The sequence below is a fragment of the Neoarius graeffei genome, chromosome 5, assembly GCF_027579695.1.
Source record: "Neoarius graeffei isolate fNeoGra1 chromosome 5, fNeoGra1.pri, whole genome shotgun sequence".
NCBI classification, from domain to species: Eukaryota; Metazoa; Chordata; class Actinopteri; order Siluriformes; family Ariidae; genus Neoarius; species Neoarius graeffei.
The window spans coordinates 54,343,102-54,362,877 of record NC_083573.1 but is presented as its reverse complement, the minus strand read 5'-3'; the positions used below and the strand labels follow the sequence as shown (position 1 = coordinate 54,362,877).

General features: G+C 42.8%; 1 protein-coding gene across 1 annotated transcript in view; it reads right to left on the bottom strand.

Moving 5' to 3' along the window:
- Positions 1-3,761: 3,761 nt before the first annotated feature.
- The window catches only part of snrka (SNF related kinase a), an 80,790-nt gene continuing 64,775 nt past the window's right edge, over positions 3,762-19,776 (bottom strand). The window contains exons 4-6 of the mRNA XM_060922046.1: positions 9,471-9,683; positions 8,809-8,943; positions 3,762-6,873 (exon numbers count right to left, since the gene is read on the bottom strand). Coding sequence (XP_060778029.1) covers positions 5,583-6,873; positions 8,809-8,943; positions 9,471-9,683 — 1,639 coding nt within the window. The 3' untranslated portion in view covers positions 3,762-5,582. The remainder of the gene's footprint in view (positions 6,874-8,808; positions 8,944-9,470; positions 9,684-19,776) is intronic.

Genomic DNA, 19,776 nt, shown 5'->3' with positions numbered 1-19,776 from the left:
TACTTTTCTGAATTTCCATCTTTTGTCTTTACAACTGACTCCAATTTCTTTCACATTCTGCCAGATTGATTTTTAAGTGTTGCTGCTAGAAGTTTATAGGACAAAAATGCAACTACGCCACACAGATCACCTGGAAATCTCATTTAGTGTAACTTCAGATCAGACAACCTCTGACAAACAACTCCCTCTTTTACATGTTCAACTACAAAGCCATGGTCACGCTCAGGTACGTCTAGGTCAAGAAAGCTGCTTCAATACTGGTTTTCACATACAAGATCAGGGACACTTTTATATTAGTATGTAAATGTGAACTGGGTTTTCATTACACAGTTTAGCATAAGAATTCTTCAGACTTGTTCCCAAAAAAAAAAAAAATTAACAAAAAAAACCCCCCACAACCTGTTCATAGGATGCTTTAAGAAATACTTTGCTAGCAACTTTTAGTAGCACTTTGATTGTGTCAGTCTTTATGTGGGGGCGACAAAAAAACCTGACTTAACTATATAAAATTAGTGCTAGTTAAGCCAGTATCTCACTGGGCTGCAACAGCTTGCAACAAATTGTGAACGTTATTCGCGAGAGTGTTTCAAAAGTTTCTTGGGCTTCTCAATTTCCTCGCATGAGTCGCAAGTGTCGCTCCTTCGTCGCTGAAATTCTGAACGTGTTCAAAACATTTGTGCGACAAAATTTCTCTCCAAAAATAGCCGCAAATGCGTCGCTGGCGTCGTAAAGCCGTTGCGAATCCTTCTCAAGGTCAGTTTCTGTGAAGCTTCTTCTACTTCCCTGCCTGCCAAGGGAAAGCCGGGCTGCGACGGCCTGCGACTAGTTGGAGACCCAACAACTGCAGTAAAATATGCGAATATCGAGTCAGTGCGATTCCAAGTGAAAATTGTCGCTAATTTGCATATTTAAAATCGCAATAATTGTCTCTCCAACTAGTCGCAGGCTGTCGCAGCCCAGTGAGATACTACCCTAAAGCCAGTTGCTCACTGGGCTGCGACAGCTTGTGAAAAATTGCGAACGTTATTTGCGAGAGAGTTTCAAAAGTGTCTTGAAACATTCACGGGGCTTCTCAATTTCCTCACGAGTCGCAAAGTGTCGCTCCTTTGTCGCTAAAATTTAACATATTCAAAAAATTTGTGCGACAAAATTTCTCTCAAAAATAGCCACAAATGCGTCGCTGGTGTCGCAAAGCCGTCGCGAACCCTTCTCAAGGTCAGTTTCCATGAGGCTTCCTCTACTTCCCAGCCTGCCGAGGGAAAGCCAGGCTGCGACAGCCTGGAGACACAACAATTGTGGTAAAATATGCGAATATCAATTCGGTGTGATCCCAAGCGAAAATAGTCGCTAATTCACATATTTTATTGCAATTGTTGGGTCTCCAACTAGTTGTGGGCTGTCGCAGCCCAGTGAGATACTACCCTTATGGCCCTTTTCCACTACCCTTTTTCAGCTCACTTCAGCTCGCTTCAGCCCGACACGGCTCGCGTTTCGACTACCTCAGAACAGCACGACTCAGCTCGCTTCAGCCCTGCTCAGCCCCCAAAACTCGCACGGTTTGGGAGTAGGGCTGAAGCGAGCCAAACCGTGCCGAGTGAGGCTGGGGGCGTGAGCAGACACTCCCCTGTGCACTGATTGGTGAGGAGGAGTGTCCTCACATGCCCACACACGCCCCGCGAGCGCGCTGGGATCTGTAAACACCGTAAACCCGGAAGAATAATAATTACGAATTACGAGAATTTCTGAAGCCTTATGCGCCTCGCCTCATCTATACGCTCTTGCCAGTATCTGTTGGCGTTGTCGGTGACAACAAGCCACAGCACCAAGACCAGCAACACTAACGACTCCATGTCCTCCATGTTTATTGTTTACTATCTGGGTCGTGAGACTACCGCTTAAAAGATCACTGATGTCACTGTTTGCGCCGCTTAACGACATCACGTGATGTCCACCCACTTTCGCTAACTCCACCCAATGTGTCCACCCACTTCCAGCCAGCACGGTTCAGCGCGGTTGTAGTCGAAATGCAACTCCAATAGCCCCGCTCAGCTCGACTCAGGCCAACTCAGCACGGCACGGCTCAGCCGCGTTTGTAGTGGAAAAGCGGCATTACACAGACAATTTGGTGACGATCAGGAGTGGAACAAAAAGTTGGACAACTAAATTATTTTATACAGAAATTAAATTTAGTTAGGAAACAGTTTTCAAACTTGATTTAAGATTACTCGGCTTTCAGTAATTTAACAAAAAATGAATAGCAGCGATTCCCTCCTAACCTGCCTGCTATCAGTTTCTCCTAAAGCCACTGCAGATCTCAGGTCTTGCTGCTCTAACACGCTAGCCCATACTGCGTATGCTGGCGAAAAGAAAAACAGACAAAACCCACATTTAAAGACATTTTCCACAACATTTAATTTTTGGACATTACCATAACTATATATAACTTGTGAGGACAAGTTTCAACAGAACATTTAAATCATTTTGCTTCTTTACTGTCGTTTTTCTTTAGAAGAAGTCAGTACACAATTTTGGTCCAGTAACATTTTGTGGCAGTTCTTTTCCTTTCGACGTCCATGGATCAATTATGTTGAACGTTCAACACATGCACATTATCATTTTACCTTTTTACATCAGCGCAATGACAGAAGTCTTAGACCAACATTATGAATATAGCACTGTTTTCTTTTTCAACATTGCTAAAATTACTGGAGACACTCACGACTAGTAAAGCTAGATTACAGCTATGAACCAGATGGCTGACGCTGCGGTTTTACAGAGTGTGCACTGTATTTACATCTTTATTTACAGACCTTATTGTTTAAAAAGAAAAACAAAAATACAAGATAATTCTCTTTTTCGGTCAAGTGAGCCATTCTATGGCTGTACACATTATAAAACAAAAAGAAACAAAAAAAAAAATCTGTATTTACAGATAGCTGCAACTTATAGCTTATTGCCAATGCCCTTAAAATACCTCAGACTCTACTGCTCTCTGTTTCAGCCTGGACTCTGTACAGCATTTTACACCGGCTCATAAGTGGTCTTCCAAAACCCGGTTCCGTTATTATCTATTGTCTGAGTGAGTGGTGCGTGTATGTATTTTTATTTTATATAAATAAAAATGCACACCCACACACAGGGTGTTTAAAAAAATTGATTTCACAATCTAATAACTTTGCCAATTCTCATTCAATTGACCTCAAATTTTAACAGCATGTGTGGAAACAGGTCAATATTTTATGTTTGACATTTTTATATATCTTTATAGGTATAGAAATGCCATTCACTGGAAAAGAAAAGGCGTTGTGTGTGTTAGAGTACGCTTGAACACAGTCGAACAAGACTGTACAGCATGCATTTATTAGAGAATTCTCTAAAAATGCACCAACTGCGATGCAGGTTTGGACACGGCACAAAAAGTTCAAAGAGGAAGGCTGTCTGTGTGTGTTGTGGTGCACATATTGAAAATTTGTGAAATCGTTCATGGAATCCACACACCTTTGAATTTCTCATTCAAATTTTGAGGAATAAATCTTATATTGCTCAACATTAAGCCTGTTGGGTTTCATTTGCCTCGACTATGTAGTTTCTGGGATATTCATCCCATCCATCCATTATCTGTAGCCGCTTATCCTGTTCTACAGGGTCGCAGGCAAGCTGGAGCCTATCCCAGCTGACTACGGGCGAAAGGCGGGGTACACCCTGGACAAGTCGCCAGGTCATCACAGGGCTGACACATAGACACAGACAACCATTCACACTCACATTCACACCTACGGTCAATTTAGAGTCACCAGTTAACCTAACCTGCATGTCTTTGGACTGTGGGGGAAACCAGAGCACCCGGAGGAAACCCACGCGGACACGGGGAGAACATGCAAACTCCGCACAGAAAGGCCCTCGCTGGCTGGGCTCGAACCCGGACCTTCTTGCTGTGAGGTGACAGTGCCAACCACTACACCACTGTACCGCCGTTTCTGGGATATTTACATCTCGGATATCATCAAATTTTTTGAAAACACCCTGTATGTATGTTTTCAGCTGTACGTGTGATTTAGAGCCAGGTGATAAATCAGCATGGCTTTAACCCTAAAGCCAGCCCAATTCCTGTATTCAACCCAGCACGTTAAAACAGCAGTCCTTTCAACAAAATAAAACTTTAAAAAACCTATTTACATACCCTATAGGCATCTGAGGCCAGTCTTATTTGGAGACTGGTAGTTACAGTAACTGAAGTGTTTACAAACTACAAAGTGAGTGAGGTCAGAACAGTTGGACTGGGATCTGGAGCTCAGCAGTATAATCGGAATTTATTTCCTTGTCTAAAGTTGATATTATTATTCAGGTATTAACCTCTGAACAGAATTACACGAGCCAGTTAAACTTGGACTACAGAACATGGCCAAGCTGGAATATCATTAAAATAATGATTTCCATTAAATATCAATATTGTGGATGCAGCAAAGCTCCAGCACCAATCTATAGCCTGCATTAACATTCCTGTATTTCACGTACTGCTGTCCTACCAGGACTCTTCATTATCTGAATATTGGTGTGTTGGATTAAAAATGGCTGCCGATTTAACATTGATAACTTACAGTACATCATACAGATTTGTTCTGTTAAATTACTTTACTGTACGCAAACCTCAAGGCTATGCTGGGCTTATTTATCTGAAAAGTAAATTTTGTTAATATAATTAAATCAAATTCTATGGTACATCGATACTCAATTCTCTGAATAAAAATAAGTTAATTTGCTGACACTAATTTTCCTGTTTGTCTTGAGGGAAACGTGAATGGTTAACAGTATTTTTAAGAACACTGATAGTTTAAGTGTTGAAGAATAATTTTTAAAAAATTTGCTAAAAGGTAGTTCAACACGTGTGGTTCATTAAACCACCATTAAAAACTTAAGTGTAATTCATTCAATCAAGAACTGACTTTCTATGGAATTAGAAAAACTGGTTTAAGACATCAGAAATAGCCAGTAACGTGAATACTAGTTTCCCTCAAATGAGCCTTTTTTTTTTCCCCCTCTCCCCGTTACCACAAGGTTTTAACTCTGATTGTAATTGTAGCACTGATGTCTAAAGTTTAAGTGCTCTTACGACCTACCAGGTGCTACTCTGTCACACTTTGTCATAATTCTCTCTCTTTATTAAATATTCAAATTTAATCATTAAATAAAAGTCTACAGTTCTGTCTGACTGGTCAAAACCAAACCATGTAAACCATCTTAAGAGCTTATCAATTCAGGAGATTTAAAAAAAAAAAAAGGGATGCAAAGAAAAAAAAAAAGCTGGTGGAAAGAAATTCATCACCAACAGGAGAGAAAGACATGTCAAACAGTAAAGGGGGGGACTAAAAAGGACAACCCCACAAAGAGGCAGAACACAAGGCTAGCAATGTGCACCTCATAAAATCCAAAAGGTCCAAGAAAAATAAATAAGTTGTAAGAATGATTAAGACGACAGAAAGTTGAGAAAGATCACACAAAGCTACAGGAGTTTTCAAATCGTTATGCTACAAATGCAGCGATAGGAGCAAACTGCCTACGAGGTCTGGTCATGTGATCCACCATCATATGACCTGGCAGCAGCTGGCCTGGGCAGATGTACAAAGCAGCCCGTCCCTGGGGCTCCTCTGGATGTTTACGGAGATCGTTTTCTCACACAGAGGTAGCTGAAGCACGCTGGCTTTCAAGTTCAGGTTGTTCTCCTTGGCCAGGGCCAGTTCATTCAGCATGGCTGCCGTTTGGTCCGGGTAACGGTCCATTAACCCCCCGCCCACATTCAGAGTCTTTTCCAGGCTGCTGTTCGAGCCAATGCACATCTTCCATGAGGACTTTTCCTGCACTCTCACACTGGAGAGACTCTGTGGATCCATGATGAAACGTCCTCCTCCTCCTGATCGGCGATGCTGCAACTGGGAGCTTAAACAGAGACTCATGAGCTTCAGGCTCTCCATGAGTTCTCCTGTGCTCCGGGCTGCAGTGCGTGTGGAGCCTGAAGCAGGGTTGCTACTGCCACTGGAGCAGCTTGAGGGGCTTCCTTGTCCTTTAGAACCCCCTCCCTCTCCTGTGTTTCCACTTCCACCATTTCCGCCGTTACTGCTGCCCCTGTCTGGTCCCGAGTTACCCTCTCCTGGAGGTTTGCTCTGTCCTCCGCTGCTGCCACCCCCTCCGTTGCCCCCTGAATTTCCTGGTGGGCCCTCACTGCTATCCCTACGGTGCCAGCTATATGTGAAGCCTGACTCTTTGTCGAGGCGACGGCGGTGGCTCTCCGAATCGTCGTCGCTAGTCTCGGAGCTGGAGCAGCTGGAGCCACGGCCCTGACTCTTGCGTCGGTGGTAGCGCTTCTGTGCTGTACCGGGCGATGCCATGTTCATCTTGAGGCGGCTCAGCTTGGGTGGCAGGCTCTCATCCATGTTGAAGTCGTCGTCATCAGACTCGCCTTCCTCTTCAAATATCTGGTTGAGCACCGGTGCACTCTTGCGTGATGTCAGACGGTTAGTGACTGATGGCGGCTTGCGGCGCAGGATCACCTGCGTGGGGAGTGGCGACGGGTCCTGTTCCTCCTCTTCCTCCTCATCCTCCTCCACGCGGAAAAGACACGTTCGCTGCTTGGCTGAGGCAGGAGGAGCCGTGGTGTTGGGTTTGAGAGGGCTTTGGGTGAGAGACGTCATCTGGCCAGGATAAACGGCAGTGCTACAGGCCCCACTGCTCTCCAGCAGCCCTTTGTTACGGTGACCGTTCAGCAGGTTCTCAGCACTCCGAGCTGGAGACTGCGGACCCCCTGCGTGTGAGATGGACGAAGCTGCCAAACTGTCCTCGATGTCCTGGTGCATGTCGATTTTAGTCGGCCATGACTGCCTATAGATTAAAAAAAAAAAAAAAAAAGAGGCAGCAATATAAAATCATGCCAGAGATGCAACTCCACAAAAAAAAAAAAAAAAAACCCTCACACGCACATTGCGAGTTAGGCATAATACTTGTACATCTCTACTGACAATAGTGTAATGAGTACAGGTATATTCAAAAATGACTGAAAGGCTTAAGCACACCAGTGGAAGAATAAGGATAGAGACCGTCTTTAACATCAGGCAGAGCTGATTGTCCTGCAAGTAATAATTTCTGACCAGGGGTGGGTTTCCCAAAAGCCTCTTAATGCTAAGAGCATCTTAACTAGGAGAGAGAGAGAGAGAGAGAGAGAGAGATATGGTTCACTGTGCTGCTTGCGCTACCATTTAACGATGATCTTTGTGCTGCAATGCTTTTGGGAAACTCCGGCCTGAGCGTCATGGTGAATCACTTAAGGCCAATTTATGCTGACAACCCAGTCCTTGCAGACGGTATCGCAGATAGCGTCTGCGTAGCCCCCCCCCCCACCTTCGCAGACGCTCTGCGCGCACCTCCCAAAAATTGTGACCACCGCAGAAGCCTCGCAGACAGCGTCGCAGACAAGAGGGCTCTGATTGGTCCACTCTACATCCGCTGTACACGCACTTCCGCTTCCCTACTTTCCCGGTTTGTTTTGTTTTCACGACCGGCATTTTTAAAAACACGAGCGAAGATGGAGCAGCACGAAGAGCGATTGATCGAGGAAGTACGTACATCTATACGACTCCAGTTCTAGTCATTATAAAAAAATAAAAAGTTCTAGTCATTATAAGTAACCGGAGGATAAACACTCCACTAACCACACCCACCAACTACTCCTAGCGACTTCGCGCCCCCTTGCGTTGTGCCGGTGAATAACATCGCGCACGCCTATTACTCCCCGCTGAACGATAAATTACAACTGTCTGCGAAAAGCTATCTGCGAAAGCCTTGTCGCAAGAGCATGCAAAGGCCTTTACTGGCTTATGGTCCTACTTTTGCCTTGGTGGTGAATAAAGGCATGCGCTATTAACAGGTTTTATGCACAGTGTTGAAGGGGTTTGAAGCTATGTGACCCATCATCATACTCGTTTCCTGTAGCACTGACTTACAGTCGTGTTCCTAGGTTTTCATAACAAACGTTATTCAACAATACACACAGCTTTTGTTGACATGGCAATAAGCCAAACAGGGCACCCTGCTGGATGTCAAAGTACAAAGCAAGAAACATAATACAAAAAGACCGGGGGGGGGGGGGGGGTGTGTGTGACTCATTCAGGACTCCTCCAAACAGAGGTCTTTTGTGTCTCTGTTTAGCCTGGCACTTGTACGTTTTTGTATCAAATCCTATAGTTTCCCCATCCTAGAAAACAGGTATGCCGACTTAAACTAAAATAGTTTTGAACCTAATAGTTAACAATTCAATTCCTTTCTCCTATCCTTCTATACAGAAAGCAGTAGCTCTGCTTTTCTAGGTCAGCCCAAACCAATTTTACAGCCATCTAACACATTTATCACCCCTGCGCAGCACTCAGAGCAGAAATGTGCTGTCTGTACTCATTGTGCATTAAGAGACAAATCCTGACATACAGCAGAATCAATCTCTCAGAAGGAAGGCATAACCGAATCCTATTCCTTTGGAGAGGGCATCTGGGGGCAAACGTGTGCCAGCAATTAGACCTTCGCTAGCTAGCATGATACTGCACAGGTGCACTTTCAAACCTTGCTCTGGTTATACTCTACTCCTTTCAGAAATTAAACCGCAGGATGGGAAAGACCAGGCACAGAGAGCTCGGGCGGTTTGTAAGTGCATTACAGCTGAAAGAGACAGCAGTCCAAGACTGCTCAGGAGTCTGTACTAAGTTGCAGTGAAGCTACAGCTCAACCCCCTTCGGCAGAGCAGAGCCCAAAAAACACCATTAGCGCTACCTGAAATGGGCTTTGATGTTGCTGGGGCTGGAAGATCGAGGCTGCACCTCCTTCTCCTGCTTCTCCCGTAGGATCCGCTCTGCCAGCAGGAAGTAGGTAGCAGTGATGTGGTTGTACTTGTTAGTTTCTAGGGCTCTAGAGGTGCAGAAAAAAAAAAATGCACTTAGGAGGACAGAAAGTGATAGAAAGAGAACAAGCAATGAACTTTCAGATCATGTACTGGGCAAGGAAGCCATCCATAAGTACACCAAAGAGGATAACGCCTGATGAGCATGTATTCGGTCTTATGCCTGACTAAAAATAGCGAGCTATTATAAATAAGTGTGCGCACTGATTTCTGTGAGCCTTCTTAATGCAGATGTAATGAAGCTGGCATGTCCTCAGCACGGTTCCAGTGCTTAGCGCGGGCCGAGTATATTTGCAGTCCCTCCTTTCTGCTTCTCAGGGATTACATGGTAATGACCAAACAGCAGCCACTAAACAGGGCAGTTTTACTGAGAGCTCTACTACACAGGGGCCAAAAAAAATAAACCTTCCCTGCAAAGAACTCTCAGAGTCTGAAGATACTTACTTACATACTCTATGCAGTAAGTAAATAAATAAAACCCCACCCTCTACTGAAGAGTCTGTTCTGAACAGGAACATGCTGTAGTGGCACTTACTCGATGATAGCCTCTCGATCTGCAATGTCTCCGAGCACCATGCGCTGGATGATGGAGTTGTGTTCTTCCTCAGAAAGGTTCTTGTGGGATACCAGAGGTGTGCTGAACTTGGTGGCTGGAGATGGATCCACTCCCTGCAGCCACGCATGACTTTCAATCTCCTCCAGCGAGGCACGGCGCTTGGGGTCCCTCTGTAGCATCCGATTTATCAGACTGTTAAGATAAATAAATTCACTATCACTATGATGTATGAGCACACACAAAGCCAATACGCTGAGCTGATATTTCCTTAGATGTGCCACTTCTATTTCACTCCATGAGTGACTAGGGTTAGTCTAATAGGCCTACGGAGTTTAGACTCAAGTGGGAGAAAATTGGTTGCATGATCTAAACAAACTTAAACCCAAATTTAAAAGCAGGATATCAATGACAGGAGGTGTGATGAATTAAGACTTTTTTTTTTTAATGCAACACATCATGCACACAGACATCAGGAACAGAAAATTACATATTTACTCAAGACAGACTAAAATGTTATCTGCATTACAGCTACTCTTACAAGTACAGTTTTTTTTTTAATTAAAAAAAAAAAAGCCACTGTTTGAAGTATTGTACATAAAACTTGGGACTGAAGTGGGTGCCTTCAAATAATGAGCAGCAGTGGCACAGCACTGACCGATCACGTCTTGGAGGAAAGTCTCCGCTGTCCTGAAGCAACCGTACATAGTTCGAGTTCTTAAATCACAATGCATGTGAGAAGAACTTAAGTACTGTAATCTTTATTAACAAATAAAATCATCACCATTGATCAGTAAGCAAATGCTTGAGTGTTAGATTAATATTATACATGGGGTTTTTTTTAATTCTTTTGAAAAAGAGCAGCCACTGAAAACCTTATCGACTCCGTCGCTAGCGAGAAATGAGAAGTGATAGAAGTGAGAAGCGTAAATGAGTCATGTAAAAAACAGCAGGAGCTCTCAGGCTTCAGGAGCAGACAACCGTCTTTAGATCATGCCTCCTTCAGCACATGCAAAATGCCAAAATTACAACTCTGCCATAAAGAAGCACCGCAACTTAGGTTTCATCAGCATACAACACTGTCTGCTTTACTGGAGAGGCTGAGCGTTCACCGTCTCGAAAGGGAGAGAGATAAAAGAACCGGATCTGGGTGTATGCCAATAACTCCAGACAAAAGACAATACTGCCACCAAAAATTAGCCAAGATGCTAAAGTATCATTATGGCTGCCCACTTTATTTCAGGCCTTTTTATTTGAGGTTATTTCTGTTAAACTAACTGTTCCTAAATGTGCCATTGGGTATACAGGCTGTCACACTGAAACCACCTCTGGGGTATTTGAAGAACCACGGTCATCAGCTCCTCTGGCAAAGGCTGTAGCTACGAGAAGTCTATAATCACAGAGTAAAATCAACAGGGCCATAGCACAAAATAATGGGGTTCAAATTTAGCCTCGTCATTCCCAATATCAATAGCCAAGTAATCAACGAAAGAACAGATCATACCAGTGTTAGCTGGTTCAGTTAGGATTTCTTAAAATAACGCATTTGGTCTATAGCTCAGAGTGGAATCAAAGATAGTGAGCGAGTGAGACTGGGGTTATTTGTGTGATTCACAGCGCTAATATTATGCAAGTCATCTGATCGCCTCTCTTTTCACCCAATACTGTGCTCTCTTTGTACCTACCTGTGTAACCACTCGAGCCACAGTAGTGTGGCAAAAATCAGTGCTCTAGTATGCCAACACACCTGCATCAAGCAAAGCGAACAGCTGGTCAAGATGACGGCCTGTGATGCTTCATCTTTAGGAGCCTGGAATAGAGTCACTAGCCTTTCTTTTACTGAATTAATTCAGAGCAACAAACTCCGAGCAGCTAGAAACAAGACTATGTACTTATAAGCCAACCCATATTAAGTTTTACACATTTGTACCATATTAAAATGCTCCATCTCTTCCCTACGCTTAAGCACTTCAGCAGTGGCTGAATGGAAAATGCATTTCTTATCTGAAAAGCTGGTGGTCTGGGTTTTTTTTTTTGGGGGGGGGGGGGGGGGGGGGGGATGTTTGCTGAATTGCTCTAATTACGCTCATCAACTGACAACAAGCCCGGATTTGTTGAAAGCCTTCAATTTGAGGAGCTGTACATGCTGGTGAGATGGAGGTCTGCTAAATGGCTTCTCTTTCAATTCAAATGCGATGAAACCCAGACAGAAATAGACCGACAATGTGACTGAATTAATCTGAAGAAAAATCAACACGCTGGAATTAAAATACCTCCATTTGGTATGACTCAATCAAGACAACGGAATTCAAAATGACGAGCGCGTGCTACAACAGTAGGAAAAGAGATAAATTACTGAACACCTTTAGGTGAACTCAAAGTAAGCAAATCTTACATTTAAGGGATGACAAAAAATAAAAATCGCACCATTAATTATTTAAGTGGTAAATTTGAACAGTAGTTTTCAAATTGGTGTCTGGGAAGCACAGATATGGGATCTGAGAGTGTATATTTTGTTATAGTGGAAGAAATCACAAGCCACCATTATCAAAAGTTAACATTTACAACCCCAATTCCAAAAAAGTTGGGACAAAGTACAAATTGTAAATAAAAACGGAATGCAATAATTTGCAAATCTCAAAAACTGATATTGTATTCACAATATAACAGACAACATACTGTATCAAATGTCGAAAGTGAGACATTTTGAAATTTCATGACAGCAACATCTCAAAAAAAGTTGGGACAGGGGCAATAAGAGACTGGAAAAGTTAAAGGTACAAAAAAGGAACAGCTGGAGGACCAAATTGCAACTCATTAGGTCAATTGGCAATAGGTCATTAACATGACTGGATATAAAAAGAGCATCTTGGAGTGGCAGCGGCTCTCAGAAGTAAAGATGGGAAGAGGATCACCAATCCCCCTAATTCTGCGCCGACAAATAGTGGAGCAATATCAGAAAGGAGTTCGACAGTGTAAAATTGCAAAAAGTTTGAACATATCATCTACAGTGCAGAATATATCATCAAAAGATTCAGAGAATCCGGAAGAATCTCTGTGCGTAAGGGTCAAGGCCGTTAAACCATACTGGTGCCCGTGATCGTTGGGCCCTTAGACGGCACTGCATCACATACAGGCATGCTTCTGTATTGGAAATCACAAAAATGGGCTCAGGAATATTTCCAGAGAACATTATCTGTGAACACAATTCACCGTGCCATCCGCCATCGCCAGCTAAAACTCTATTAGTTCAAAGAAGCCACCGTATCTAAACATGATCCAGAAGCGCAGACGTCTTCTCTGGGCCAAGGCTCATTTAAAATGGACTGTGGCAAAGTGGAAAACTGTTCTGTGGTCAGGCGAATCAAAATTTGAAGTTCTTTATGGAAATCAGGGACGCCGTGTCATTCGGACTAAAGAGGAGAAGGACGACCCAAGTTATCAGCGCTCAGTTCAGAAGCCTGCATCTCTGATGGTATGGGGTTGCATTAGTGCATGTGGCATGGGCAGCTTACACATCTGGAAAGACACCATCAATGCTGAAAGGTATACCCAGGTTCTAGAGCAACATATGCTCCCATCCAGACGACGTCTCTTTCAGGGAAGACCTTGCATTTGCCAACATGACAATGCCAAACCACATACTGCATCAATTACAGCATCATGACTGCGTAGAAGAAGGGTCCAGGTACTGAACTGGCCAGCCTGCAGTCCAGATCTTTCACCCATAGAAAACATTTGGCGCATCATAAAACGGAAGATACAAAAAAAGACCTAAGACAGTTGAGCAACTAGAATCCTACATTAGACAAGAATGGGTTCACATTCCTATCCCTAAACTTGAGCAACTTGTCTCCTCAGTCCCCAGACATTTACAGACTGTTGTAAAGAGAAAAGGGGATGTCTCACAGTGGTAAACATGGCCTTGTCCCAACTTTTTTGAAATGTGTTGTCATGAATTTAAAAAAAAAAAAAAAAAAACCTAATTTTTCTCTTTAAATGATACATTTTCTCAGTTTAAACATTTGATATGTCATCTATTCTGAATAAAACATGGAATTTTGAAACTTCCACATCATTGCATTCCATTTTTATTTACAATTTGTACTTTGTCCCAACTTTTTTGGAATCGGGGTTGTACTATTTATTCATTTATTATCCTGCTTGAATTAGATAACCAACATAGAACCAAAATAATGCAAAAAATCTATAATGTTAAATATCAATATGGCTATAAATAAAGTGGCCTTAGAACTAATGGCACTTTGGGGGTGGGGGGGTGGGGGAGTGATGTGTGAGAGAAAATGTTCAGGGATGAACATCATGCCTTTCAAGAAATAGCCAAAATATTATTTCACACTTTTACATAATAAGTCAATATGAATATTTGCATATGTGCATATGTTAAAGGGATCCCTAAGTGCAAAAAGGAGAACTCCTGAACTAAAATCACTGACTTTTGCCAGGACTACATTTTTTTTTTAAAGTAGCAAATTAAGAAATCTGCAATTAAGCTCTTCAGATTGTTCAGTATATTTGTGTAATTTTATATGCTGATAAGAAGGGCAGACAAAAGTAACACCATGAAGGCCCTAATGTGTGTGTGATGAAATGCCCGTGCATCATATACTGGAGAAAAAGAACTATGGGCAAAGTTAAAGGAGAACTGAAGTCATTTTTAAACTTGCTTTATTTCTTAATTAACATGTTATTTCAATTACGTTTTCAGTTTTAGTAACCTTATATCGCGACTCGTACTGGCAACTAATTGCAATTAAATATTATACTTATCAGCCTATTCGGTTTTTAGCCATGCTGAATTTAGTTCATTTGGTCCACGGCAGGTGTCTCTTACCCACGCGATCTTCACGAGACTTGTGCGAGACTTCGAAACGTGAAGTGTCAGCCAGCTGTCAGTGCCACCATTTTGAAAACTGTTTCCCAAACGAAATATTGCACAAAAACGAGTTTAAATGACGATTACTGCCTACTTTTTTCAAACTTTCCTGATTGCTATCAAAAACAAACAAAACTTCCGGCTTGATTGCATCAGTATTCAAAAGAGGGCGTGCGCATCTTTTGACTACGTTGGCAGATGGTGGTCACTGATTTCCGCTGTACGTTTTACTGCCGTCCTACGATGTCTCGCACAGGTCTCAACGAATCTCGTTTACAGCCATTGCTTTGACATATGGACTGATATTTCAAAAAAACAGTCAGAACTTGCTATAGCAGTGACAAAATGGCTATCAAAAATGCATTCCTATATTTAATAAAATGAGATAGAATTTTGATTCAAAAAAAAAAAAAAACCCACACTGCCTTCAGTTCCCCTTTAAGAAAGCAATGTCACTATTGAGGTATTTCACCTGATGTCACAGGGTCACGTGACGCCCCGGTGTCCACCATTTTGAACGTCAAGCTACATACTAACGCTGCAGAGAGAGAGGGAGAACCAGCTTGAAAAAAAAAAAAAAACCGTGTTACAGACACCTAGAATAGATTAATTTGTCAGTAAGCACTCTATAAATAACCATGGTGTTTGCTTGTTGTGCTGTGGGCTGCCACAACAGACAGGGACAGCGTGCAGGACGCTCCTTTTACCGGTTTCTAGTGATGGGAATTTCAGCTCTTTTTCGGGAGCCGGCTCTTTTGGCTCTTCTTACTATAAGGAGCCGGCTCTTTCGGCTCCCAAACGGCTCCCGAGATTTTATTTTTGATTTAATTGCTGCAATTAACTAGTTAATTAATTACATTATTTATATTTTATCAATAGGATGTTTTCCATTTTATTTTTTAGTTTTTGTAGCCATTGTAAAGCTTTGTAAAGTATAGCAGTGTAACAATGTTCTAGCTATAGAAATAAAACTTACTTACCAATTAAATTATTTTCTCACAAACATAATGCAAAACTGTGTTATATTACCAATATAAAATACACAGCTGATTTTCCCCTCCTCAGGTGCCTCACAGACTCCTCTCCCCTGCGCTCCACAGCTTTACACCAATTTTCGTATTTTTGCAGCTGTGAATGACATCAACCCCCCAACCAAAAAAAGTAGGCGTACACCATGCTACTTTTTTTTTCCTTTGAATGGTAATAGACAACACAAAGACGCAATCGGACAGCAACTTTTTTTGTGAAAGTCTCTCTCTCTCTCTCTCTCTCTCTCTCTCTGAGGCACCTAAGGACAAAAAACTAATTCGGTTTCCCAACTCGGCTCCCACCGAAGAGCCGGCTTCCGTCGTTCACTTCAAAGAGCCGGCTCTTTGAACCGGATCGTTCACGACCGACACATCACTACCGGTTTCCTACTGACCCAGACAAGAGGGCCAAATGGATTGCAGCTGTGAAAAGACAGGATTGGGAGCCAACAGAGTACTCCAGACTTTGCAGTGATCATTTCATTTCAGGTTAGTTTATCAGTTAACGCAATTTTGAGAAAATATATAGCAAAAAGTAAATGGGTCAGTGTTTGTTAACCCATCTGAGCAGTGAAACAAGGCAGTGTTAATTTGTCTAGGGTTGCATGTAGCAGACATCAGACATAAAACACAATAACAGAGGCTAGAAAGAAATGGGACACAGAAATAAACAAACAGGGCTCCATACCAAGGCTGGGTACAGTGTTTGTGATAAAAGACAGATCCAATTTAACACGAATCACAGCTTACTTTCTTGTTAAAATGTGCAAAGGTCTCCACCATCTCATACCGCCTTGCACTGAAGGACTTAAGCGTGCCGTCCAAAATGGCTGCGTCACGTGACTTGGTCACGTGGGTGAAATACCTCAATTGTGCATCTGCGTTGCAGCTCTTAAAGGTCTATCTGAGGACTGTCGACCCCGCCCAGCCTGCTATCAGCGTCCAGATGCCCAGACACCGAGCACAACACCAATCTCCTGCACGACACACTGCACTGATAAAGATTCCAACTTTATTCCACAGGGAGTACAGCACAGCCAACAGCACTGCATCTCACAGCCAACACTCTCAATCACACTTAAACACCATCTCTGAACTACATCCTAAGGTTTGGGACATGGTCATGGAACATCTTTTGCATATTTTAGTTTTGGAATATTTTTAGTAATAACTTTTGCATTCCATCTTGTTATATGCCGAAGAGACAGACACCAAAATCAAAAGAAATGCTGTCCAAACATGAAGAGGATGTTATCCTCCCTCCTTTCCTGAAGACTAAATATATCCTCATCATCTCCTCAAGCGGAAAAGGGATGACCACAGAACGGAATGCGTTCAACAGTTATTTATAGTTTAATAGAGTTGACTATAAGGATTCAAGTTTTTCTGCAGTGAACCTGGACATTTCTAAACGAGAGAGAAACCTGCACTTCTGCAGGATAAACAAAAATCAGCAAAATATATATTAGTCAGCCATAACCACATGACCTGTAATCATGTGATGGAAGAAAAACCATCCTTTCTATTAAGTTATGAGAGAATCTCCAAAATAATTGTGCATTCGGCATCTCGGAAGTGCAAGTTCCCGGTTTGTTAACAACAGGCAGACCAGCTAACTGATATTTTCTTCCTCAGAACAGCAGACTGTAACGCAAGTTTTATAGATTTAATAAGCAAATGTGTCCATGTTGATTGATCTAAAGGAAATACTTGTATATACACATACGATGATAATTAATTAATAAATAAATTCCAAGATCCAGAGGAGGAATTCCAAATACAGGGAGCATTTTCTTTGGGTTTCCCCCCGGTCGAAGTTTGGGAATTATAGATTACAACTTCCAGTAGAATATAGCATGGCTGCACCCGAATACCCATACATCCATACTATTAGTACACAAAACGTATACTACGTAGGGTGTCTGAATTCTCAGTAGACATTTAATAAAATAGTCGTCAAACGGTACCCAGATGATCAACTACATCTGCAGCATGCAAACGAACCACACTACACACCATAATTCAGCTGGAACCTCCAAATATAATCAATATTCAGTAGAATCTGTAAATAAGTTTTAAATACTGTCCTACCATCAAGACCCAATGAAGTGTATAAATAATACACATAAGCCACACTCTCAGAAGCACTGGGATGAAAAAACACATGTAAAAGACATGCACTGCTATCGTTGGCCATTAGGCGTTTGTGCATGCACTCCCAAAACAGCAGAGAGGAAGAATCCAAGTGAGGAAGAACTGCTACTGAAAAGTGGAGCACAACAGAAAATATTTTGCCCAATCCACAGGAGACCTCTCCTGTCAACTGATGTTTGTCCTTTGGGGTCGACCATTACTTCAATTTGGCAGGTGGCGGTTGTGGGTCCGGAGGTGACTGATGAGGCCAATCCAGGCTTTGAAGCTACACCCACATGCCGATGTTGAGTACTATCTTTTTGTTGTATTTTGACTGCTGAGTGGGATCCCCACCAGCCACAGTGAGGTGAAGCAGGCTATGTTTGGGGCACCTTTTCTAGCCCCTTCCTCCATGGAGGTGAGCAGAGCGAATCCTAAACAGGGCTGCTCAGACACCCAGGGGGCTGCCGATCTCTGCTGCTGCTTCGTTCCAGCAAAGAGTGACCCCATGCCCTGGGCAGCCTGTGTGCAGGTTCGTGACTACAGCTTCCAGTGTTTCTGCCCCTGCTGCTTCGCCACTTGCCCACCGCCACAGGACTTGAATTATTTGAAGTCATGACTTGGATTAGAGTGAGGGAAAGTTGTGCAGCAGTCAACCTCACCCTCACATCCCGACCTAACTGGGTCCAGGGACAAGACAGAATCAAGACGACTGGAGCTAGGTCGGGATGCAGTGGATGGCCAACAATGTTATGTGTTGCGATCTGCCCTGATCACACTCCAAACGCTTTGTTGGGTTCACCTTCTTGCCTGTTGAACCACCAGGTCGTGGTCTCCTCCACGCAGCCTGCTGAGTCTAGTCTTCAGTTGTAACCTTGACCAAGGGGAGCGAGAGGTTGCTAGTGCTTGTTCAAGGCACTACCCCGGACTAGTGGAGGGAAGGAGACGCCTTACTACTCCATTACATGGCGGTCAAGGACGGCACATGCCCACTGCCCTCCTGTCAATTACACCTACACTGGCCACCTGTGAGCTCATGTATGCAGAAGAGGGTGGATAACGCTTTACTGTGCGTGTGTTAAGGTGTCCCATGATGCAGCATGAGCAACAGTTCAAAAGATGTGGCTAGCTACACATGTCTCAGAGAAATCATGCAAGACCTCAACCTCCCCAGTTGGTAGCTGGTGTGCCATAGGAGAGAGCTGGCTGGTGTGTAGGAATTAACAGGTGACCAAACTGAGCAGAAACTTAGAGGAGGGAGTTGGCACATCTGAGATCTTTTTAAACAGATGACCATCTTAGGCAAAATGTTTTGAGCAAGACTGAATTTAAGAGTCATTGTACCTTCTTGATTAAACATGTATAGATACAGCTGTGCTTTTACTGTATATAGTGCACTATGAAGGGTGTACATAGCAAATCTGTTATACAATAAGTACAGCACTTGAAACTTGGGTCTAATATTGTTTTTAAAATACCATTAAATATAATTACTTTTTTTTTTCTCATACTTGACTGATCTAGATGGAAGGTTATTAACCACATGGTGAGCACATCCTCCAGCAAACTTCAGCTATTCAGCAAAAGTGAAGCATGAAACAAGGCAGCCATTACAAAGTGAAAGAGCCATGCTTTTAGGACCAGAGCGTAACCCGAGTGTCTGATACGCTTGCCCTTAGACATGTTCTATCTGGAGCAGCAGCATCGTGCTATAACCACAAGCAGGAAGCCAAAATAAAGACAGCAGGGCAAAAGAATGAAAAAACCACTGTGGCATAAAATTTCAGGTGTCTTACTGAGATGCGACAGGACACACCCTGTATAGAACAGAGTTTACACAACTAACAGCGGTGTAGTAAATTACAAGACCGCTGCATTCAGATCACACCTCAATCTGTTTAATATCAACACTAGTATAGGGTTCAGTAACTTGAGGGATAAGGAGACTCCTGAAGAAGTGAGTATAAATACAGAAAAGTGGCAGGAAGTGCTTGATTTACAGTCATGCACCAAATATTTGGTACATACCATATGAATCATTACTGATGCATCAGAGAGCCAGCCATACCAAACCACAGGAATGACACCACGCAAGGTAACATACACATGAAAACTAACACACAAATGATTGTGGGTTTAAAAAAAAATTTTTTTTTTTAAAGAAAATGGAGCAATATAGCCACAATCAAGGGCAGCCACAGTTAACAGGGACAAAAACACAGACAAACAG